A 26,282-nucleotide genomic window follows, 5' to 3' on the forward strand; every position below is an offset into this window, starting at 1 on the left:
TTAGACATGTTTGCAAAGCGACGCTCGAAGCCTCTCGCCTGATTACGCGCGGATCCCTCTTCGTTGCGATTAATACCGCAGCAGAGCTCTATTTGCTCAAGAATTCCCAGCATGTAGAACAAGTCCAAACATAAGAGTAAGTTCCGACAGCCTGGAGGGGCTCATCGGGATATCATCGTGTATACGCGTGCTACAAGTTCGAGAACTCGATCCGGGGCACGCGTTGCCAGGACACGCGTCGGATAAACTCGCAGAATGAATGTATACACGTGCAAGAGCGCACTAGAAGAAAAAAAAAACATATTTGTCGATATGTAAAATATTCGTGTAAGTGAAGTTGTGCCTCAACGTGCGACGATTTCAATACGCGCGCGCGCGAGAAATGCGAAAAGCTGAATTTCGTCGGGAAATGGCGACAAAAAAGCAACGGGGAATCGAAATCGAGCTTTTCCCCGGATGTCAGTAGCTTTTTTTACTCACGAATGCGATGTCACGTTTCACATCGTTTCGCCGTAATTAGGACACGTAGAATTCGGAAGATTTTATAGAGCGATGTTCGCATAAGATTCAAGTGATCCCAGAGCAATTATTCCTACATGTCAGCTTGATATAAAGCTTGATGTAAAGCGAAGCTGTCTAACGTTACGTTGGGATGTTACATGAGCGAACAAACAAGAGAGAAACGCGAGCACCTAATTATCTCTGACCTAAGCAGAACTCTCTTCTGTTCTACTATTAGCTGTTATCATGGAGTTAACTACAATGACTCGCCATGGAACCTTACGAACTTTCACGGTCTGGTCGTAATGATCCGTCTTTTATCCAGAAATATATATCATGACGTTAAGAGTTTTCATTCAATCAAGTTTTGTCCGTGTACCTTCATCTCGGATCGGTTTAATAACTTATTAATACCGTAATTAATATCTGTCGTGTTGCAACTACATTAATAACGTATCAATACGACCATAATCATTGATACATTATCAGAAACTCCTCCACCACACGAATTAGTTAATAATGATTTCATCAGCATTCGGCTGACAAAGCCTGCTTAACATAAAATCATATGTTAATTAATTTCGATATCTATATTTCGACAGTAAGCAGAAATTTCCATGTAATACACATTTTCTTACGATATATATACATATATATATATTTAATAATGAAAATTACAGTTTTTCTACATAATATGTATATTTTACAATTTGCATAAATATTTCTCATATATTTTCCTATAATTATAAATGATTTTTATAAAATTACTGAATGTTCATCTCGTCAAAATTATTTTTCCGATAAAAATATCAAAATTGTTTACTGTATAAAACGTACAAGTTTTCAGAATTCCTTTTTGTCATGAAAATAATATCAAAACACAGATGTATATGGATGGAGTTTTTATACATAATTATTATTTATGTCTGAGAAAAAAACGTAATTAAAAAATTGCTTTGGCCAAGGTAACATGATTATACGCAAGCTTGTCTTTTGAGAAAATGCTTTTATGCGTACCTTTATATGAGTATTTCAATGCTTGCTCAACAAGCTGAAAAAATTCTTCCAGATATGCGTGTATGTTAAAATATTTCTACTTTTCGGGAAAAGGCAGGCAATTCAGATAGAGTTTGCAATTCAGAATTCTTTAGAAACAGCATAGTTATGACTATTCGTTAGCAGAAAACGCCAAGTAACTTCATTACGCTCTTGAAATACATGATTCACGTGAGTGCACGCCAAGATTCCGAATTAAAGACAAAAATGCAGAAAAATAGCATGGAGCAGCATAATTATGTAAAAAATGTTGGAAATTTTTGGTATTTTCAACCTTCGTGGTTTTAACTGTCTAAAAAATTCCACTCAATGTTAAACTAACTGATAAAGTGACACGCTAGACGTTAAATTAATTTTTCCTTTTTATATTATATTTAGCAGACAAAAACGGCAAAATATTTTCTCTTTTCGAAGAAAACTGATATTAGATATTTTTGAAGAAAGAATATTAATTTAGATTATTCATACAGTCGAGCGCGACAAGCAGAATCAATATCTTATAAAAAAATTATTGTGCTTCACTAAAATAATTAATGAAGCTGATTTGAGTGATCAATAGTATCAGACGAGATCACGATTTGCTCGAGTCATTCACGATGCGACTGCGACTTACGTGAACACTTTTACTCACATTCTCAGAAGGCGCGTCTTGGCACGGTTCCAGCAGCTTCGAATCTCAATAGGAATCTTGTTACCTGTCTCATACTACTTGTAGCAACGGTTCTCCATTCGATTATCCTAATCTCCGCGTGTTCATCCGATTTATCATGTTTTGCCTCCCCAGCGTGAGCTCAATGAGATCAATTATGCATGCGATATTCACTACTTGCCAGAAAAAACACTCGCTGCTCGCGTAAACGTACTACACATTTCACAATTTCCAGCTAACTAACTGGGAGAAAGTTTATAATTTCCATATTTCAGAAGCGAATAATATTATTATAATACATAACTGAGCCATGTTAATGAACGCTACATTGGCACGATGATAAACTTGAAACTTTGGACAAGGACCTCTTTCGAAAATTCGCGGGACGAAATTTTCCTCTCTACATTATTCTGCGGCATGGAAATTCCGAGGAGCTTCCCTCCTCTTTCTGTGAAAGCTGCTTTAGAGCTTTCTTGCGCGTCGACAGACGTCGATAAATTCATCGTCGCGCTTTCGCATTTTCAAGCCGACTACGCGCGTCGCAGAGGAAAAGACAGGGAGAAAGAGAGAACGACGGACCCCGTTCGTGTGCTACAGACTTTCCTGCCGTTCCTCTCTATAAGTGGCATGCTTCCGGTGCGAAAGAATGTTTCTGTAGTTTCTGCTTATCCGGCAAATAAAAGCCGTCGTAAAGATAGGCGGAGTGCGGTGTCGTCCGTATCGTTAACACTACTACCGTCGTTATCGAGTTCGTTAGTAAACGTGACGTCAACGCATTAAACCCGTAATAAGAACGTAAAAAAATTTTTCCCCGACAAGAACAGCGTCCAGTAACGATTGCTGGTTTACCGGCAAGATAAGGATGATCATCCCGATCGCGTTGTCCGACGTCGCTTTACGCGAGGGTGGATCGTTATCATTTATCAGCACAGCTGCATCTGTGGCTATAACTTACGGCTGTACATCGTTAACCGCAGTATTCTTTTTCGATATTATCTAAGTACAATGAACAAATAAAGTAAAATTATTAATTTAAAAATGAGATGCTATCGATGTATCGATATGTGAGAGATATACTGATACGTATTAACATAATGTGACGAAACATCGATAAAGATACTCCATCATACTCTTAGTTCTCGAAATAATGCAAACTTTCTTAATTCTGTCCTCAGACGTATTACGCTTATTATAAACTCAATGACGTATTTTTAAACGTAGAATTGTCATCGATAATCGTTGATGTCTGAAAACGCCGCGGGTCAGCTATTTTCCGACTTGTGCTGGCTCAAAACAACTGCAACCTGATTCCCCAAGCTGTATCATCTATTTCGATTCGATGTCGCTTGCATTTTTGTCACGAGTCGTATTAATCGATGCTACTAAATGCACTGCCGGCAAACTTTAAACAGAATGGCCGTGCAAAAAATTCTGTGCGATTCTGTCCAACATGATTGAAAGTTCTGTTCGACTTCGCATTTGGAACATAGCGCAAACATCCATCATTCTATAAAACGTTTTTTATCAGTGCAGATTCGCATAAACTCGCGTCGAAAGGCTTCCAAAGCCTCCCGATTATCCGATTAAAGTATTGATTCTCTCTACTGATAGCGCCTACGCGATCAATAAACGAAATTGTCATTTATCACTACACGCACTCCATTTGTTCTCAGAATCAGGTGCCTGCATGTTGTCGAGCTTCCCGGGGTTTTTAGAAGTCGCGATTCAGCCCCGGGAGGAGGGTGGAAGATCGGAAAATGTTACGGGACGTATTCGGCCACGCGCGACTCGAATTAATCGCCGTAAAAAGAAATATTTGCCGGTCGAGCGAACGTGCCGGCGATACTTTTGCTCAGCGCAGCACCGTACGATACTGCCGCTCTTGAATCGAGAAATCGAGATTATCCACACGAGGGACGGCCGGCATTCGAAAATCGTGCCCGATGTTCCGGTGCATTCGGAGAGAAACATTCCGGCATGAAATATGTCAGACATGCCAGCGAGAAGTTCCAGTCCGGTTTCCAGACGTCCCGCACCGGTGATTGGCCCCCGCCTTCCCTGCCGCTCGCCCGCGTATATACGTTTTTAATATAAAATTCCAGGATTCGCGGAGAGAATGGAGCAGAGAGGCAACTTCGCGTGCACGCCGTCAGCAATCTCGAATACTTCGCCGTTTCCGACACGACTACGTCAACTTATTGGTAGTTGGAAGTAAGCACGTGAACACGTGAACGGACATTCCTCCAGCAGGAAATGCGAAGATGGAGAACGTAAAACTGATACATTTCGCGAGAAATCTCCGAATTTATTCGCATTGCTTGTTACATTTTTAATAGTGTTTAATAACGTTTTTCGATTGTAGCTGAATAAAATATGCTTTCTGATTAACTTGGATATTCCAATTGGAACTTAACTTGAAGCAAGCATTCGCACGTAATTATATGACATCATTTGCACTTTTCGCATAACGCAAACTCGCGAAAGATCGAAATTCTAGAGTTGCCTTCCACTTTGGAGTACTTTGCTACTCAGAAGCAAGCTTAAGTTCGTTAAAAAAAAGAAAAACGATATGGCAGCAAGGGGACTCGAATGCAGCTTCCTTGGATGCTTTCGAAATTAGCTTGCCGCTCCGGAAGTGGAAGTGACGGTTTCTCCGACAGAAACGGCGTTCATAAAGTTCACTGTTCGTGTTGACCTTCTCTGCCGCTCTTAATCGGCAAAACGAGAGCACCGCAACATCGACAAAAGGGCTATAAGAATATCTAATCTTACCATATCATACAAAGCTGGCATGAAGCTATTCATGCTCGTGATCGACTTGAATCGTTCTTTGGAGTCTTTGTATGCGTGTACTCTTATAATAATCGACTTACGTATTGAATGCTTCGTTACATCATAATCGATTCGAGTCGCTGCAAACAAGTGGATTACTTTCGTTCGAGGATGAAACGCGTGCTCCGAAGATGGAAAGATACATACGTAAGAATTTAAAAAGGACATTACTAGCCGCATTATTTGGATCTCTTTTATTTATACATCTAAAACATATCTGATGTTTTTAAATTTAAAATCGCTCTATAATATGACAAGGAACAATAGATGACAAACTATTTTTAAATTTTCTCAATTTACTTTAATTGTGTTTGAATCATATTTATGACGGAACTCAAACGAAATGTCATACGAGCATAATGATGCGAATCATGGGATAATTACAAGTTATGTCAAAGATGATCGAGAGAAAACAGCAAAGTCGTGAAGAGCTAATAATCAACTGTGTCGTAACACCCTTAATGAAGCCTTGCTCTGCTTGGTCTTTTCTCTCCTTTTTGTCCTCCGAGGTGTCCAGGCACGAGGGATAAGCACGCGGATGGATAAGTGGTGACATGGCTACTATTCGTGGATAATGGGACGGAACGAAGCAGAAAATGCTACATCAAAAAGAAACGGTGACAAAAGAACCCGTTGTCGTCCTAATAAAGTGGACCGGCGAACACATTAGAGCTGTTTTTGTGTGGACCGCTCGTCCAAAGATCTTACCCTTTGCTTTACAAAATTTGAAAGTATTCGCTGAGACCGAACTGATAACAGAAGGGATTTAACGAGTAAAGAGAAAGTAAAGATTATTTCTAGATGAAAATTATATTTCTAGATGAAAATGCATGATATTCCTCCAGTTTTTTACATATTTTTATTATTTATCTTGATTATTCTCAATCTATTAAGTATTAAGTAACTGGATTCAACATCTATAATTAAATGCCATTTGAACATTTAAAAACTGCTGACATAAACCATGTTGATGTGATTTACAATTTTTCTCATCCCTAATAAAACGCGAGTCACGAAGAACTAATTGATGATTCATGAAACGTACGCAGAATGGCGGAAGATTAAACGCGGAATTTTCGAAAGAATCGCAACAGCCTCTATCATGCGGCTCTGACTGATGGAAATACAAATTGCAATATTAATTCTATATGGACTGTTATTTACGAAACGGAAATGAAACGCTGATAGAGACGTATTTACGTTTCAGCGAGTCCAGTTTCGCGATTATTAAAATTAGCAATTCACAACGGCTGGAATGTAAATTACACGGTCCTCATTAAGCCGAGCGTGCAACTAATCAATTTATATACCCCCGTTTAATCCGCGTTTCCCAAACGCGATTATTCACGGTAGACGGGATCTTACAGAGCAAATTAAAAATCCGGATTAAAGCGGATCCGCATCCACTTAGCGACGTTATATGGTTAATACCGTGTTATACGATTTTCTGTTGTGTGTGCCATCCGAGAAAGGGTGCGAACTACGACCTGTCAACAAGAAGAACCATCCCGCATCGCTATTTCTCGCATTTCGTTACGTTGCATTCATCGCGTCGCGTGCGTTTTGCATTACGCAAGTGGAGAGTCGCGAGAGAGTCCCTTTTTACGCGATACTGTTGCGCAATTGAGAAACGACAGTCTCTAAATGGAGAACAAATCACAAGCGTAGGAGACCACTACTACACGCATCCCATCATCGATCGGAGGGTTGAGTAAAGAATCCTAAGTGACCAGCGACGATCGAGAAACCTGTCTCGGGACTCGACTCGTCCTCGATTGATACGATATCCCGACCGGATGGGGACAGTCGTTCCACGGAGATTTGCTGAAGAGGAGGACAAATCTGGAGGTGAATCCGGAACGATTGATATCGAGGAGAAAGCCCCGAAGGCAAGATAGTAGAAATATGGAGGAAGGTTGTACCCGCTCTCGCTCGCTCGCTCTTCTTTCCTTTTCCCCTCGAAGCTTTATTCAGCGCTGGAAGGCGCAATGAATGGGAGCTTCTACGAGCCTCGAGCGTACCTCTTCAGACCGTCTAGGAACATCGGCAGGACTCTTTTCCTTTTTCATCTCCACCTACCGCCCACCCCCGCCATTCGTCAGTACCACCGCGCCGAGCCGCCAAGAGAAAGAGCATTTCCCGCCTTTCATCGTCACCTTCCTGTTGCCTTGCTTTAGAAAGGTCGACTCTTCGCACCCGATTTTCACTTTAAGCACTGTGGAATAGTGATTCCTCGGCGGTTTCTGACTTTTCTGCGGCGGGATTAATTCGCATAAATCTCGCGAACGTGCATTGTAAACACTATTAGGAACACTTAGGAACAGTTAATTAATCGTTGGAAAGGGAGATAGTTGAAAAAGAAAAAAAGCACATTCTTTTTTTCTTTTCATATCAACACATAAAAGCACACTACCAGACTTAATAAAGAGACACGAAAAATCTTTTAGGCCGGTGGCGCAAAAATAAATTGAAAGTATACGAAAGATTACGGTGTGGAAAAACAGAGTACCGTTAAAAGAGAACAAGAGAAAAAGAGACACAAGAGCGAAAAGTACACGTTGAAGGGAAGGAACACCTGCTGTATCGCACGCTCGCAATGATAGCGAGCGGATGATCTACGTCGGCTAGTGCTCAGGTTTCAAGGAGGAAAGAAAGATGAAAACGCACCACCCCCGAATATTATAAGAGGACGTTCCCTACGCGCTATTTCTCGGGGCGACCCGCATCCCCCTCGTCGAGGAATCGACTTGCCTTATATTTAGCAGATTTCGCGGCTAGAGCGGGCAGCACGCGAGTTCGATTTCCCATCTGATAAATCGCACCCTCCAGACCTTTTTCACGAGCACCAATTTATATTAAACAAGAGGCATACGTGTTATGGCAGAGTCGTCCCGCAATATATACCATGGATTGGGTCGAAATTGCTCTAGCAGAGGCAATTCCGCAGCGGGAAAAAGGTTTCGGGGGTTATTCGAGTGTTTAGGGATAGCGGCCGACAAATCGTGATTCTGATTACTTTGTTAGACGCGAAATGATTTTGAAACCTACCCGAGACGATCGCGAAACCTTTTTGACGAAATAATCCTGGAATATTTTTTCTGTACAACACAATTGATTTAACTGTGATATTGCAATGATATTCTTCACCAAACGCGCGCACGCACACAGAAAGATTTTCATTACACGTTACGTTATTGTATTACGTTATTATATCACGTAAACAAATCTCTATGTGCCAACGTGCGAATTAGATATTTTCTTTTAATTTCATTGTAATCATTACTTCTGTTTTTCGTTATTCTCACACATACAAATATCTAGTAAAGCTTCCCCTCGTAGCTCTTCTGGCGTTTCTTCTTTTTCGTCGCTTTTCTTTTCAGTATTTCTTTTCAGCGGTATTTTTTCCGCGCGACGCATAAAAATGTCGTGATTTTAGGTGGCACGGAACGCACGTGTGCTCGTCAACAACGAATAATTTGCTGAGGGCTTTCTTGTCGTACGCGATCGTCGGAAAAGTAGAGCGTATGTTTTCAAAGTAAAAAAGGCGACTACGAAGGGATCAGCTTTGTACCACTTAATACACCGTTCTCTTCACATCGGAGAACACATTGCATATAAACGCATGTATCTACATACAGGGTGAGGCACCTAAAACAGGCCACCTGAATATCTCGGCTGTTATTGGTGATAGAAAAAAATGTGTCAGACCAAACTTGCATGGTTTCGAGGGACACATAATTTGTTCTAAATAGCTTTTTATTAGGTGGACGCGTAGAGGTCATATGAAGGTCAACTTCGTTTTTTTAAATGGTATGATGGTTTTTTACGTACCATCTAGTAGAGCGTTTGAAGATGCGCACATTGATCTAAATCTTGATCGGGTCAAAATCATTCAAAGTCACTGAAGGCTAAAATTTCTAAGCGCTAGAACTTTTTCATTTCTGAGTTTACGGTATTTTCAATAGCAGAGAACTCTAGGCAATAGAAATGTTTTCTTTTTCCGCGAAGTTCTGAGTTGTTGTTATCATTATTTTTTATATTGCCTAGAGTTCTCTGCTATTGAAAATACCGTAAACTCAGAAATGAAAAAGTTCTAGCGCTTAGAAATTTTAGCCTTCAGTGACTTTGAATGATTTTGACCCGATCAAGATTTAGATCAATGTGCGCATCTTCAAACGCTTTACTAGATGGTACATAGAAAAACATATCATACCATTTAAAAAAACGAAGTTGACCTTCATATGATCTCTACGCGTCCACCTAATAAAAAACTATTTAGAACAAATTATGTGTCCCTCAAAACCATGCAAGTTTGGTCTGACACATTTTTTTCTATCACCAATAACAGCCGAGATATTCAGGTGGCCTGTTTTAGGTGCCTCACCCTGTATTTAAAAACGTACAAAACGCACGTTAAAAAAAAATATCGACAGTCACCAATAGAAGCGACGTTTTCACATTAACAATCCGCGCCATGCGTTTGCATCCCTGAATTTGTAACGTGCGTTATGAAAAAAAATATTAGCATTGATATTATTTTCATTTCTGCGAATGCTTTATGTGAAACAATAAATAACGATCATAAAAAACATCAATCGCTATTATTTCATGACAAGACGGTTCTCACAAACGAGACACGTCGGAGATAATCAAGACATTTGCGGAAAATTAATTAGCATGCCGTTTCGGAGAAACAACGTCGAAAGTATTCTAGAACGCTTTGAGAAGGCATAACGTTCGTAATGGATAGTTTATAATTAAAATGTATTTAGCATATTTATAATGTGTCTGGAACGCGGTATAAAACAATATTTCACGCGCATATTTACCAGTTAAAAAATCAGAGACTAGTCGGAACTGCCGCGCCCCGACAGTTATTTTAACGAGGCTATTATAAATCTTGACATTTTTAAATGTCGTTGTTTATCATGATCAAAAATAACGGTAAAGTTGAGAGAAATAACACATGATGTACGTTATCGCTCGGTTCGCCGATTTATCGTGAACAATGGCGTATGCTGAATCACCACGCAAAAATACCACAAGTACGGAAGGTGGTAGATCGAAGGTATTATCTTACATCTTTATAATTTATGAAAATATACGATAGAAGATAAGCGGATAGCTTCGAAGTGCATGGTTAATACATTTCCGACCGAAATACGCGCGGCCATCCCGCTAAACTATTAATCAAACGCAGTATTGGCAGTTTTTAGGTGACAGTTCGCATAAACTCGCTTCGATTCAGTTAAACAGGAATTTCGGTAAAATTCCACGGAGAATGAAAACAGGGCGAACCGTTACATATCGCATCATGGTTGCTTCTGTTTTCAGCTATACGAAAATGATTAACGACGCCAGGAATGGGGTCGAACTTTCAGTACATTCAATGTTGCACGTGCAACCAAACGATCCGGACACGCCCGGCGTCCCGTGCGGTTTTCATACACGGCCGGCGCCGTTTTCGTTCAGGAAATTCCACCATTTTTTCGCGTCCTCGTCGGAACGACGTGTGACGACGTCGAGCATACGTGACGAGAGCAGGTGCGCGAGAAAAGTGTCGCCGCCCTCTTCACCGTGGCAAAGCTTACACCGTAAAACGGCTGTCGCCTCGGTAGCCGCGTGCAAAATATTAATTAAGGTACGTTACCTCGCTAAAAGGTCGTATCTTACGTCGCATTTCTCCTCACTCTCGTGGAAACAAATGTTGCGCTTTTTTTCTTTGTACATTTTGCATCTCTTGAAATTTCAAAATTCATGGTAATTTTAATTCTCTCATTAATTTGTCGCTTTTATTAAATATTTTAAATGTTTTTTCTATGTATACATTTCAGATATTTTGTATACTGATTTAATTAATTCTATTTAAGTGATATGTTAATAAAATAGTTTCAGCAATGGGCTAATTTTTCATCTATCAGAAATCTATATCGGAGATAAGAAATTTATCAGCGACTCTTATATCCTATGGAATAAAGTTTACCTCTGAAGCGACTATCAATTTCAATGAAATATAAATAGAGCGCTTAATGGCGCTCGCGAAATAATCTATACGCGATGCTGATCCCGTAGTAAGTAGATCGATTAATAATCGTCAGTCTCTATCGGATGGCCATTTTCTTTTCACTGCAATTTTCATTGGCTCGAAGGGTTGCGCCGGGAATTAATTTTTCTTGCACGGTTACACGTCGATAATTTCTCTTCGTCTATCGGCCGTCGATTATCTCTCGCACACACAAGACTAATTAATATTTGTCCCATCCCTCGTTGACACGCGTCGTTACGCGCGGAAAATAACTGTGTGAAAAATTAAGTTTCCCTCCGTGAGCCCGGCCAGTATTTTTCACAAATTTCCGTGAGCAGCGCAAGTTTCGGCATCATAGTCGACTTGTCCGAAAAAGCGATCCTTTTGATGGGCAGTCTGTACCTCCGTCGCGACGGAAATGCTGAAAGCTACGCGAGAACTCTTTGGAGAATGCGAAAGCGACCGATCAGATTTCAATGGACGCATTTCAATCGGGGTCACTGCATACGAATTTCTCTCCGGTATGCAATGATTTATGGTTCGTTGCGCGCTCTGGTTGCGGTCGGGTCGCCGAGGCAGCTGGGGATAAAAAAAGGCTCTCCCAAAAAGCTCCGCACGACCGTATACCATCCGCGAAATGGACGGATCGAAAAGGAAGTTATCGGTATTCTTTGTATTTCATTTCGTCGTGCTGCGTGAACTAAACTCAGTTTTGGCGAAATCGAAAGGGGACATTATCGAAATACAACGTACGAATCTACGAATTACGTACGAAAATACGTACGAATCAGCAATGTGCTGTATTTCCCAGAAAATTTCGATTTTGTTGATCAATTAAGTTATTGGAATTGTGAATTGTATACATAATTATTAATACATCCTTTTGCAACTCTGTTTAAAAAGTATTCTAATTATTTACTTTGGTAACCTTCTATCTATCTATTCATCTATTCCTCCCTGATAATGTCTAATTTGGTTCCCGCAATATTTTAATTAATTAAAAACACTTACCTTCTTGGCGTCATTGTTGTTGTCGGCCGCGTGATGAGGTTGAGGACTCATTGAAGCACCATTGCTGACTGCTCCGCTTTGCGACAGAAGCTCATCGCTACCCCTCTGTAACAATAGAACGCATTCGTGCGATATGAGTAATTTCTTCATACACGACGACTTTTCGATAAATTCGACTTTTACGCGCCGCATATTTTACGTCCGCATGCAATAACGTAGAATTGCCGCGAATGCCACCCGCGTTCGTGCATAAACCCGCATTACGAGGTTCTTTGACGTTATTAATTACGTGTTTCACAGGCAATATCATCGCGAGATACAAATCGCGTGAAGTACTACAGTAATTTGCGAAATAACATTAAGCCGGACGATATAATGCTGCACGACCACTAATCGCGCCGATCGTTCCGGTTTTACTCCGGAAGCTTTGAAGGAAATTGAAATAAATTATCGCGTCGAGCTTCTCTCGATTACTTAAGGAGCGAAAAGAAGTATTGCGAATCCTCGACGAAATCCATTCGCTGTCTCGTCCTGAGAGCGCTGATAAATCTCGGACGTGGCGTCAAAAGAAACGTTTCAGGGGGCATACAGCGGTAAGATGCTTTTAACGCAAGTCCGCATCTAAATGCTTAACGGGCTCTCTCGAGGAGAAACGTTGCGGTCACTCGAGCAAAGAGGGAAGAGCCCCTCGCGAGATGTTAATAATTAATCCATGTGATCCTTCGCTTCCTTCGCAAATTATCCTCTACGAAGAATCTCCCTCCTTCGAGTTGTCTCTTCTTCGAGTGGTCTCTTAATCGACTCGCGGTAGTTACAGTAAAAAAACGATTTGCAGGAATAAACACGCGAAGTGAATGCTATATTTACAATTTTCTAGAATAATTAATCGTAAATTTAATGAACGTTCAGATTACGTTACGCTTTACGTACGCAAATCATTTATCTACAAATTCTTTAGTCTCTCGTTGCATTTTGCTATACGTCTATGTATTTTATATAATACAGGAAACAATTTTCATTTAGGAATAATACGATTTTCTGCAAAAATTTAACGTGCTCTATTTACTTACGATCATGTACATACGTATTCATCTTGTCGCGATGACTACTTTCACATTCGTACGCGATTCATTATGCAGTCGCGGTTTTCTCGTCGGCGGCATTTGGCGCCGAGAGAGAGTGAGCGTCGCTGCATTTATTCACGAATTACAGATTGCGTTATGCAGCCGCGGTCGGACGCACCGCGTTAAATTTGCAGCAAGCGAGCTTTGACAGCGAGAGATCCCCCGCAGCGGTGCGCGAAAGATAATTCATAACTCGTAAGGAAAACCACGAGGACTTCGACGGCTCCGTCGAGACGGAATGCGAGATCAAAGACGGAAAAGACGCTTGGACGAAGTGAAAGAAAGCAAACCACGGGGATGCGGTTCTTGCGGGTTCACCACCCGCGATCTACCCCTCGGGTCATCGGGCAACAAAGAGCAAAGAGCAAGCCCCGACTTCATTATTCTGTGAGTGTTACGCTGGCAAAAAAATTATTTTCTTTCTTCCTACGTTGCAATTATAGAACACGTAACTTTATATACTTTTATCTTCTCTCTCGATCTTTTCCATTTTAGCGTATTCTATAAAAGAAAGAATAATATATACATTTTCTATGACCATAATAAAAATGGGATTTTCTTACAGTTAGTCATTATAAGTATTTTCTTGATATCCTGCTGATCCGATTTAAAAGAACTCGTTGTGTTAATAATTAATTTATAGTAATCTTCGCATTAGATGAGATCGAAAGTGATACCAAAGAGAAAATTGTTGAATATAGATTAATATCGTTTATATTAATATTCGCAAGTTTTAGTCGAAGCACCCCTTTATCACTTCCCTTTACGGCAAGCATCAATTTTATTATTCAATTTTATCTCTACTTATGAATGTTTCTCTTGATTTTACGAAGAAAATTACAGCATAAGTCAAAGTCACGCTGTGATTTGCAAGCTTTCGTATAAATTAAGGAAGATAAGGTCTGCAATTTCTACTTTACGAAGAAGTATTACTTTTTCGACTTTAAGGGAAACGTTACTTCTTCCGGATTTAATGATGTTTTCCGCTCGAGACAGCATCACGCAAAGTACGGCGAACGATTGCGATATAAAACTATTACATTTAGATATAGGCTACATCTTACATAGAAACATGCAAGTCGCAAGTGTTTATCCCAACTCGAAAAATAAATACAGATAAGTGTCTTCGTAAGTGCAATTAGACGCGTTTCTGCGACGATGCACATCTCGTACACGGTTTATCTTGTAAAAGTACACCGTAAACATTCACAGCGCATCATGTGCGCGCTGTTAGACGGAATATCGTTCAAAGAGTGGCAGGAAAGAGCTTTCGTACGGAACAGAATCTCTATCTCTGTATGATCACAGGGAAGAAGAGAGAGAGAGGGTCGTGAATGGAGACGAGCCGTGAGGAGAAACTCGGATTCCGTATTTTCCTCACGGATGTAGGGGACAGGGGTTCAACATCCTCTGGCCAACATCCGGTGGAGCCAACCGTTCAGTGTGCTTGTGTATTATTTATTTCCCGTGGACGTATGGATTATAGGCTGCCGCTCCCCTTTCGCTTCACAGACCCCCATCGTAGACCTCGTTTCTCTTTGTCTGACTCTCCATCTCGACGTTGTTCTCATATTTTTCAATTCTTCGCTCCGGAGAATCAACCCTCGACTGCCCGCCAGTCGATCCTCCCAATCCTCTTTCCCGCCTCCTCTTTCAACTTGCCGAGATCGCGCGTTGTTTTCTCTCGATCCTCGAACCATCGTCGAGATCTTAAATCCAGGAAGCAGCCGTTCGCTCTGTCTTTCCTCCCCTATCGTGGCCTCACTGTTTTCCTTTCGTTTTTCGTCATCTTGGTCTCCGCCGAGAGACCAATCTCCTGTGTGACCCGGCGTAGAGCGCGCGAGCGTTTTACGTACCTGACGATCCGCACGGAATTGTCTCAAGATCGTCCGCGCGGCTGAGTGAACGTCAGGATACGAGAGCGAGCACACCGGGAAGAACGATCGAGTTTCGCTCGGATGACAAACCAATCTCACGCGCCGACTACACGGGCCCGATGAGCTCTCTCTCTCTCTCTCTTGTCCTCTCTTTCGGCCACGGATGCTGTCGAGAAGAGGAACCTTATGACACGCTCTGTCGAGCTCGTCCGAGGATCGGTGACTACAGATGAGTAAACACCGTGATCGCGAACGTAACGACTCACGATCGACCGCTGAAAAGTGCAACGAGTATTGTTAAAGAAAAAAATGGAAAATTTAAAATTCAACGGCAGGATTTTCATCGCGAAATCTAAATCCCAAAGTCGTTACCGGAAGCAATTTTAGTCGCGATTCTGTTATCCCATGGTCACTCGCCACTTGCGAGCCGGCGATTGTCTATCCGTAGGTAGGTCAATTTTCTCGCCTCAATCCTCTCAGGTGACGACAACGACGACGACGACGACGACGAGTGGCGGAAAGATGCGAAGCACGCGACGTAGCGCCACTAAAATAATATTGGCCGAAGATAGCCGTCGTGATAGGCTGCCAGGGAAAGGGCTGGTTGGTCGGGGCAAGGATGCGGACGCCATTATTGCTCTTCGAGATGGATGGCTTGTGGATACACGTGCTTGTCCCGGAACAACAACGGATGAAACTTCTGTCGAGAGATTACGAAGATTTTGAGATCGGAAAGAGTTAGATCACTTCATTTTATGGGCCGGGATTATGTACGGATCCCATTCCCGATATTATCCGCTATCGAGCGTCTTCCGTTTCGCATACGTGCGATATGCCTGCTGATGAATAAAGTTTTGTCTTCTCGATTGGCAATCGCGAAAAGAGTTATTAATACCGAATGACGCCTGGCGGAAATTTACCGACGATTGATCGACGTCGCGCACCTGCGACCGCAGGCCGTCGTTATATGCGATATAAAAGCCTGAATATTGTAAATAAAGGATACCTGCGAGGAGATAAACGTTGTTCCATTTCATCGACGAATTGAAAATTATTGACCTATTAAATTCATACTTGCGAGAGACGAGTTGATTAATTAAACGGCGGAAGAGAGAAAGGGAGAAAGAATAGTGAACACCAAGTTAATGGGTTATAGATATAGAATTATTAATCAATTTTAAATGTATAAGTTTATGAGACATTCTGTCTCTTGTAATTTAAAAAATTTTGGCAAAAGTTATTAAAACATCGTAAATTAAAAATTAAAAATTAAATCAAATAGAGATAAGAAACGGAAACTAATAGATAATGAGATTGGTAATATCGGTTACAACGACTAATAAGGAAAGTCTTTAACGCGACTCGTATCACATCTCGCTTACGAGCTGAGTAATTCGACAGAGCGGAAGTTTCACGTCAAGTCGTGATTCTCGTCGAAGCCCACCTCTGCGGCAAATGACGTGGAAAGAGGGCAGAAATTAAAGCTGCTCGTTAAGGAGAAACGCTTCGACTGTGAATCGCCCTGCTTCGGCATCACTGAACCGCGAAGCAGGGCGAAGGAAAGAGGGACGAAGAACGATATCCGATATTCGAAACATACAAAGAGCCGCGAAAGTGGATTGCGTCTTGTGTTTCGTAGATTCACGTTGGTATTTCGCGAGCCCGAGTCAGGCCGAGCAGATGGAAGGCCGGATTATCGGCTGGGATTATCACCGGGTTTGCGTCTTGCTTGCGGTTTACCCACGTCCAGCCCGGATTATACAAAATCAGAATACAGCGCCCGAGAATCAGTGGTTAACGACGAATTCCTTGACGAATCCGATCTCGTCGCAACTCCGCGAACGCGTCGAATTTCCCGTTCAAGTAATGTTCATTCGCAATCAATTAGAGGAGAAGCCGAGGCTTCTTTATCCCTCGTGGGCGCAGTTGGCAAGGAGCTTCTGGTTTTAATCATTCACAGGACAAAACCTGCCGCCCAGATGCCGAGAAAAAAATTGGCGTGGAGGAAAAAATTAATCGATCGAAGTGCATCTGGATAAAAGAAATGTCGGCGGTTCTCGGACGCGACGTATTATGCAAGCTCGCACTTTAGCACTCTCGAGTGAAAATTCGCTTGATGTACGGGATGGTTAATCTAATGCTCGTGAATGAGGATGATCGTATTGAAAAGTTCAACGTGTACATAATAGTGCCGATCGACATTATCAATATGCTATCGCACCGCCGTGATTATCATCATTAGTGGTGTTTCCTTCCGCGCGGCCGGAATATCTATCCGCTAATGAAGTCGATACGAGAATTTTGCCTTAATTAGAGCGCGCAACTAGCGAGGTTTCATTTGCATCTTGCGGTCAGGAGAAGCCTGTCGGTTTTCATCGATCTAACACATCATAATTAATAGATCAATGATTGATGATCGTACCCTGAAACATGCGAGAAACACGTTCGAAGGGTTGCACCGAACAGATGTTGGAGTATTTTTATCTTATTCAAGTATCACACATATTAAAATTTGCCGTTAATTTTGATCTTTTAAATTGCGGTAATTCGTGTATAACTGTTTTCAGAACTCGGCACGAAATGCCTCTATGAACTATTTCATGATTTCTTCCGGAATAACCGATAACAAATATTGAAACGCTCCGCCTGAAAAGACTGACAGATAGACAAATACAATTTTTCCCTGTTGAATATCGAAAGAACAATTAAAAAACGTTTCGTGGAAGAATAATCGCGACGTAACTATATCGTGAGTTATACCCAAACTCACATTTATTGTGATCATAAAACTCGTGAAAAATAATTCGCCAGGAAGCGCTGGTCGGAAGAACCATTCGCAGCTTCGCTCAACGCCGATACAAAAATAACGTCCGTCGATTACATTTAATTCCCGGGAACGCGTGGATAGATATTCAAATATCGACACTGCACTTTCCGCCGGCTCATGCAAAATAGTGAATGTGTTTGCCGAAGAGGCATTGCGGCGTCTTTTTTTCCTCCTCGGGCCGTCCTCCTCCCGCTGCCTCGTTCCGTAGCCGACAAAAGTTACTCCAACCGGGCCACTTCGCCATCCCCGTGCAGCTACCTTCCCGTCCCTCTACCCTGAAGTTCGCCTTTACGTGGTTACGCCATTCGACCTCATGAATTTCAAAATAATGCTCCGGCCCGCTGCCTACGAAATATGCGCGAGCATCTTCACGAAAGAGCAAAACCCGTATGACAACGAGCCCTACCTGCGTGTGTGTGTTTTGTGGCGACAAGTGCAACTTTCCCGAAAACCAAACACAAGATTGGAGACGCGCGCGGAAATTTGTCGACTTTTCGTGGAGTAAATTAAGTCTCGAGGAACGCAACTTCGCAATGAAAATTTATTAAAAACCTCGAGAGTCGAGCAAACAGCAAATCCAGCCAGACGTATACACGTGGCTTTAATCATAAAAGTCTTGCATTACATAAACTTTCAGATACTCTTTTGAGTTTTGTAAATAATAGTAAAATAGTAATAAAAATACTATAGGAAAGAGAGACGGCTGGGGAAAATCGCGGAAAGTTCAATTTTCAAAGAAGAAACATCCATTCGATCTCGCATGTTCATACGCGAGATGAGATTCTCGCAACGGCTTTCCTCACGCTCCGCGTTTTTATCGCGATCCCGCCGTTCGACTTCATGAATTTCAGAATAACGCATTCTTAAAAAAATACGTAGGAACCTCCGGGAGAAAGCGCGGCAGAGAAAAAGAGAGAGAAGAGAACATCCGGTGACCCCGAATATCACCGTTTCTGTCGTTCTGGCTACATCCTGTGGGAACGTGGCGCAAGATAAGGGTAGAGGGTACGCGAAAGTTTGTCGTGTAGGCCTTGCGTATTGTAATTTATGTCTCGCAAACTTCCGTTGCGTGTATGTAGAAAACGACGCGGGTATCTTGTAAATTTTCGATACCCTCGGCGTAAGAAATATGAGGAAAGTAATATAGCTTCAACGAGCTCAAATAACAACACGACGACAAGTAACACACGCATGAGAGCCACATGATTAATATTAACTTTTCTCGTAGACAACAAGTAAGAAGCGACAGTGCTTTTTATCTACCTAAACTTCGAGATGCGTCGCGCTCATTACTGTCATTTTTTTATGGAATTCAAATTGAGATGACAATACGTTACTCTCAGGAATGTGTGTAGCATTTTTTTTATTAATCAAGCGATTACACTTTGAAAGAAATAAATAAGGTGACGTCGATGGAAGACAATCCGAGAAGAAGTCTGCTCCACGGACGCCGATTATCGTGAAATCTTTGGAGAACAAAAGGGAGAGGCTTGCCTAATAAAGGCACGGAGGTTTAATAAGCCATAATCGCGGAAGAAAGTAGACTTACCAACGGTTTTTCAAGAGCTACTTAAGAGTTCTTTGTGCCGGCTAAAAAGCTTAAGCGAACGACGACAACGACAACGATGATGACGACGACATCGACAAGAAACAATAAGAGAGAGAAGAAGAGAAGAAAAAAGAAGAGAGAGAGTAAACGTAGTGGCGCAAAAATAATATCCGTTCTGCCGGGGTATGGCATCGAATCGAGAAGAAAAGTACGAGACGCTTCGAACCAAGTACTTCTCGAAAGAGATTGCGTTGCGCGAGTTTCGAAAGTGCGGGTCGCCGTTCGGAAAAAGCGTCGAAAACTGAAGAGTTCGACGAAAAGCTAGTCGAAACAAGAAGTTCTCTCTCTGGACTAAAACTGGACTATCGGTTGGAAGTAGTGAGGAAGCGAGTGCGAGTGGATAAAGCGTAAAGCGCGTAGAATCTCGCACCAAATTTTTTTCAAGGTAAATTCCTTGTCTTTCCCTGAAAATCCTTCAGACAGTTGCGAGTTAGAAGCCACGGAAGAATAATCAATTTTCCCGGAATCTCCATGTTTTTGTTTTATTGTCTGAAAAGCATTTTTCTATTTTCTAAATTTTTTCATCCTTTTTTATCTTCTTGAATATTGTTGCTATTTTTCTGGATGTTCTCAACACCGTAGGTTGGTGAAGCAGTAGTATTTATCACCTCTCTATACTCGTATTATGATCACTATAGTGATTTAAATGACCCTTGACATATTAAAGATATCCAATAGATTCAAAGTCATACAATCGTGATTGTCTCGATTGTTACATGAATAAGCAAAGAAATAAAATTTTCAATTAAAACGTTTACGTAAGAAAATTTCAAAAGATTTTGCCGGATTTTATCTTTTAGCTTTATAAGTATCTAAGTTGATTTGATCCCGCCGAGAATCCTGAAGAAATGGAAAAAAGGCGGAAAAATCGAATATTGTGCCGAGTCTGCATAGAAGTCGTTATGGTTCTATTATGCCGCCATCGAGCTACGGACGATACAATTTGGATTTTTCGCGAGAGCTCGCGATCGCCTTTATAATTCCGTTGCGAGGAAGTCCGCAACGGGAAACGGTCCCGCGGGAAAAGCTGAATGGGAAATTTAGTCGGCCGGATGCGATTAAGGTCGGACGTGGCGCAGATGAAATTTAAAGTATCGCACCTCTCTCGATCCTTTGAGATATGCTCCGTCATTCATGCACGGCATATCTCGATCCTGCTACAAAAGCGTGTCGCTATCGGTTCGGATATTTCACTTTCATGTAGAAAACGCGAATCCCCTGACAAGCCGATTTCAATGCTTTCGAACCGCGATAGATAAATCTTAAGGTAATCCACGAGATTAAATAATCAATCTCTACATATGTATGTGCAGTGTCATCTATTTAATTAAACAGACATCAAAATAAAAAAAACTCGCATATAATTTATTAATAATCTTTTAATACCACTTCTTGAATTTTAATAATGTATCCTCCTTAAAATATTAACAATTTTATATATTTAATTACTTCTTTAAGAATATTTTATTTATTATTCAATCATAATATGAAAATATAATATAAATTTGTAAAAACTACTCTTCTAACAATTGTTACAATTTCTACAATTTCTTCATTGATTTTTTTAACTTACCGTTACTGATTAAAAATCATTGGCAGAAGTGCTAAGAAGAAATGTCTGAAGATAAAGACAGGCTAATGTCGGAAAATAACATGATTCAAACGACGGGATGAAATGACGGTAATTACCCATCGATTAATGAAGAATCTTTAATTGCTCGAGAAGAGGCAGAAGTGATCGATCGAAGTTGTAATAACTTCCTATTTTCCATCTTGACGTACTTAACTCTGCATTATACCATTTTTTCATTAGATTGCAGATATTTCCATAAGTATTTTCACATGCGAATTTAAAAAATGTTTTGAACATTTAGAATAACAGAAAGAAATATTTTTTTAAATGAACGATATGATTAAAAAATTGAAGAATACTTGGCCCTTTATCTAAAACGAAAACGATGGAAGGCTGAATACTTCGGAATAAACGACGAAGCTGCTAAAGATGGTTGAAGTGGCCGTGCGTATCATGGTATAGAGTGGATCCTGTGGGAGTGGAACTTGTAAAATAACGCTTTCACTGTACAGTGTCGCCAGCTTGATCGTAAAAGCCAGTTTACAGTCTGCTTTTTGAGCCAAGTAAGAACAAACGCGAGAGAAAAGCTTGTTCCTCGAGGAGACTTGTTCTTCGAATGCGTTTAACCCTAAGCAACAAGCGCGATTTTCCATGTACATACAAGTTCTCTTAAATTTCAACTACTCTAAACTCTTCAGAAACAGACATAACATCTCACTTTCTGTGGAAAAATGGAAACTCGACGCAAATTTATTTCGACTGTTCGAAAGAAAAACTCGAATACTCGTAACAATTACAAAAACAGTTAGTGTATTTTCACCAAAAAAATAGAGTTTATATTTTTGTTGGAAAACTAGTCTATCAAGATTTAAAATTTGCGAGATTAATTTGAGAACATTTTTATTTCCGTGAATTGCTCGCGAGAATGACTTAAGCAAAGGATGAAAATTGTTCTACTAATCGCGTGATTTTCGTTTAACGTGACAAAAATGTGTCTGTCTGGTCGATAGACGATAAAATGACCGTTTTCGAGCATTTTCCTTGAGATATATAACGGCAATTATATCGGCAGAAACGACGGATGGATTCCGGAAGCGGAAGAGACGTCGCCCGATTGTCCGGAAGGCGACGAAGATTGCCGTCGCCGGCACATTTCACGAAGCCGATTTTCGTCTTTTCTTGGCCATTCAACTCTCTTACCTGAACTCTATCTGGTTCCAAGAGCGTCATTTCTGACTCGATGTCGATTTTCGACAAGAATTTTCCTCAGATTTCTTATCGGCAAACTAATAGAAATCACTGGAGAGAATAAAATCGTTAATGCAAACTAATATCTTATAATTACCTAAAATGTACGAAAAATATAGATATATTCTACATATTTTAAATAAATAAAATCTTTAGTTAACATTTATTTGAAAACTATAAAAGTTCGAGAAGAGTTCTTAAAAACTTCCTAAGATATCTCCCAGCAAAACTTCTCCAACCTTAATACTAAAGTCAATTTACCGTGTACATCCCGTTCTGTGATTCCAGCCCAAGCACAAATTTATTCCAATAAATTATTCTATCTGCGCGCACCCTTATCCAAACAACCCTTCAACAGAGGATACACCGCTTAAACTAGCCAGGCGTGAAAAAATTTCCCGACAGTTAAAACGTTAACGTCGTTTCGATCGCGTAATCTTCGAGGTCCGTCTGTCCAGCTTGTCGAACCGTCGAATCCAACCCCTACGCGAGCGCGCACATCGTATTCGCCCTCTCGATCCACCCCTTCGCAGCCTCGCTGAGAGCCGGCAGCCTCAGTCGACCGCCGCGAGCGGCGAAATTGGATTGTTATTCTATTTTCGAAAGCAATTTGCAAGTGTTATCAAAAGTTTTCGGGCCACGCCTCCCATTCTCCATTCGCGACCCGACCCCCGCGAACGCGAAGCAATCCCCGTTCTCCGGTTGGTTCCCCCCGGCTTTTCTCGTGCCGGGAACGCGACGCACCGACGCGGTGCGACGGGCTACATCTGAATTTCGGATTTTTCGACGCATCTCGCGAGACGAGCGCGACGAGAAAATCCGTCATGGTAAGCTCCTCTCCGAGATTCCGACGACCACAACGAGAACGACGATGACGCGATTTCAGCGGCGCGTTTATTGGCCCTCAGACTCGGAGCTCGTCACCATTCTCGCGCGATTTGATGCGACTGGATGTCTGCAAAGAGCTACGACTGCTATCCTGAAATTCTAATTTTTCTCTCTTGCCTTCAAGAGTATTTAATTAACAAAATTGTTAAAATCTAATGATAGCGAGTTCTTTTTACTTAATTAATTACAATGTGCTGCACGAAGGGAGAAGGTAATAGTCATCATTTTTGCTGCTACACTCGAGTAAGTTGAAAGTTCATTCATTATCTACCATCTCAAAGGACAACAAACATTTCCATTTAATTTCAAGATACGTTTTTCACTTTATCTCGCGACCGAACGCGAACCACTTTATCTTTGGCTGAGGATTGTGGAGATCAACAGATGGTCGTTTGAACTTCGATACTTTCCCAACTTCGTCGGAGGGCGGGAGTACCAGTCGCGTAACTTTTTCCGCGCGACGACGAAAAACAGAGGATGAGCGCCAGAGCGGAGATCCGTAATTAAAAACAATCCTTTATCCATCGGCACATGATGCAATGTACACATTTGCGCGGGCGAATCTATTTTTAACCCGTGGAACTTACCGGGCGTGCATGTAACTACGCCAGTTATTTCCTGAAGTTTGCGAAGTAATCTTAGGTAGATCATCCGGGATGTGTGGACGATACTTGAACCGTGTCGACGACACAACGACTTTAGGAAATTTTACCGTCTTGAGGAAACTTGCCTCCGAAGCGAAAGACAGCAAGTTTTCGCGCCGATGCGATATGTCAATAATGGATACTCAATACTTGATCGGGAGCGGATTTACAAGAGCGAATGCTTTAAAAGCTTTACGCTGGCTGCTTGGATCTGATAGATAGATTTTTAATATTCATATTTACTTTCCTCCTTAATTCCCGATTTATCTATAATGAAAGAAACTTTGAAAGAGGGATTATCGCGATAAAATATTTGGCGATCGTTAGGGGAGATACCATATATGCTTTATTATTGAAGGCAGAACGACGGATAAATTTTTCACAATCTGTCAACGTAAACGCCGTTCAGTTATTGAAGTCGAATCGACCAATCGGTTTTGGCAACAACAGTCGAATTACTCAAATTCAGTCACGGTAATTGAAGATCAAGAGTATCGAAATTTGATCTGACATCAGGAAGGGGCAACCAGCGTCAGCGAGAAATTTGTCGAATGTAATGATTCGCTGGTCTCTTTCTTGAGATCCAGCAAATCGGATTGCCAGACCTAACGATCAACAAACGTTGTAACTGCGACGTAGCGTTCCCCAGTAGCCCACCCGCCTGGTTCCCTTTCGCTTCCAGCGTACTATTCACCCTCGGTTCTCTTCTTTCCCCTCGAGCGACGGATGGATGAGTTAAGTAATTCCATTGGACGACTCGAGAGAGGGTCCGACCAGTTTTCTCCCAGTCTGGGAGTTCGTAACTATGTCGGAGCGTTTTCCCCGACTTCCGAGCCGCGGAATTCGATTTTAATCATTCATCGCGCTGAACCCGAAAAGCGATTCTCTTTTTCTAGCCGCACGCGTTCGAAATCCATCGCGACGATATATACGCGGCCCGGTATTCCCGCGAGCACGTGGGACAATAATGAAGCGCATTTTTCCGCGCCTGCTCGGACGGAAGGATAATTTACGCCTCAGTTAAGTCCGCCGCAGATTGCGACCGCGCGGCGAGATAATTAAGGCACGATTTAAAAAAAGGAAGGAAGGAACTTTCAGATGTAAAACACGGCACGAATGGGAGCGCCGTATCCGCTGGATCAAATTACATTGAATTATAGGGGACGCCTCGGAGCTGCTGTCCCTTATCATTTTTTAATACGTACAAATAAACCATTTCCTTGCTCCCGCTTCTCCGGGGACATTTAATAAAATATCACCAACACTCCTCTTTTATTCGTCCTTTTTAATTTGTTCATTTATTTAGATGTATATTCACAGAAGCAGGTAAAAGATAATTCTCTGAATCTCAAATAATAATGAGAAATAGAATAAACATGGATGACTCGATTATTTAGCAACACTCAGCGAGCATTTCTCTGAATTCAACGAGAACAAAATCCGTTCGACAGTCCGCAGATGCGCTTGGAGGAATCTTAAAACTGCATGCGACGAAAGTATCTGAAGAGATAACGTATTCTAAAAGTAGGGCATAACAATCTGAACAAAGTAGACGTTGAACGCGATTACGCGACGAGTTTTAAGAAATCAATTCTACGAGATCCCACGAAAGCGAGGCTGAAGACAATGATGTAACTCACTCAGCAAATACTCCGTTTGCAATAACTTTTTTTGCACAGACGTATGCGGAACACACATATATTACTATTCTCTCCTCGACAAGGCTCTTATATTACTCCCTTACCGAACAGTCCGCGGAATTCACGAGAGATATCTGCAAATTGTTTGAAGATCGGGGATCAACAGATAAATCACAATAACTGCGCTCTCACAGATTTCCCCGTAGCATTCCTCGAAATTTGTATCGCTCGCCCGTGCGCGCATTATTTTTCAAAAATTCCGCAACAGGCTTGCCGAGGACGTACGGGCATCGAGCGGGGCGTAAATCAAATTCGAATGTCCCACGTGTCGCGAGAAAGCGCGGCGCACATGCGGGAGATGAAATACGTAAATACGCGAGATGAAATACCGCAAAGAATGGGCGGCAGCTCGCGCGACGGAAAATTCCCCTGGGTGCCGTTTCCGATGGTGTCCGGACCTGCCGAGAGAGTCTCTCTCTTTCTCTCTCTCTCTCTCTCTCTCTCTCTCATTGCCTGGACTTGCCGCCTTTTTCGCCCCGAAATCGAATCAATGCCGCGTCGCGTGAGCTACGAAGCTGCAACCGAAGACAATTGGATTTTAATTCGATTCCTTTCTTGTTGTTTGCTTGTCGTTGCCGTGTGTTGTGCTTTCTTCCCATTGCATTCCGCTTTGTCTATCCATCTGTCTCACTTTCCCGATAATCCATGACGAACACACGGATAGTTCCCGGGTTACAATGTTCCCTATGATCTCGAATTTCTGGCGGAAGATTGGATT

The 26,282-nt window shown here is 41.6% G+C and overlaps 1 protein-coding gene across 18 annotated transcripts in view; it reads right to left on the bottom strand.

Moving 5' to 3' along the window:
* LOC105275603 (polypyrimidine tract-binding protein 1) overlaps window positions 1-26,282 on the bottom strand; it is a 350,912-nt gene that overhangs the window by 101,212 nt on the left and 223,418 nt on the right. For all 18 annotated transcript variants that reach the window (XM_026971636.1, XM_026971645.1, XM_026971644.1 and 15 more), the window contains one exon: window positions 12,075-12,179. In XM_026971636.1, coding sequence (XP_026827437.1) covers window positions 12,075-12,179 — 105 coding nt within the window. The remainder of the gene's footprint in view (window positions 1-12,074; window positions 12,180-26,282) is intronic.

This window comes from Ooceraea biroi, chromosome 8 (assembly GCF_003672135.1).
Source record: "Ooceraea biroi isolate clonal line C1 chromosome 8, Obir_v5.4, whole genome shotgun sequence".
Classification (NCBI taxonomy): domain Eukaryota; kingdom Metazoa; phylum Arthropoda; class Insecta; order Hymenoptera; family Formicidae; genus Ooceraea; species Ooceraea biroi.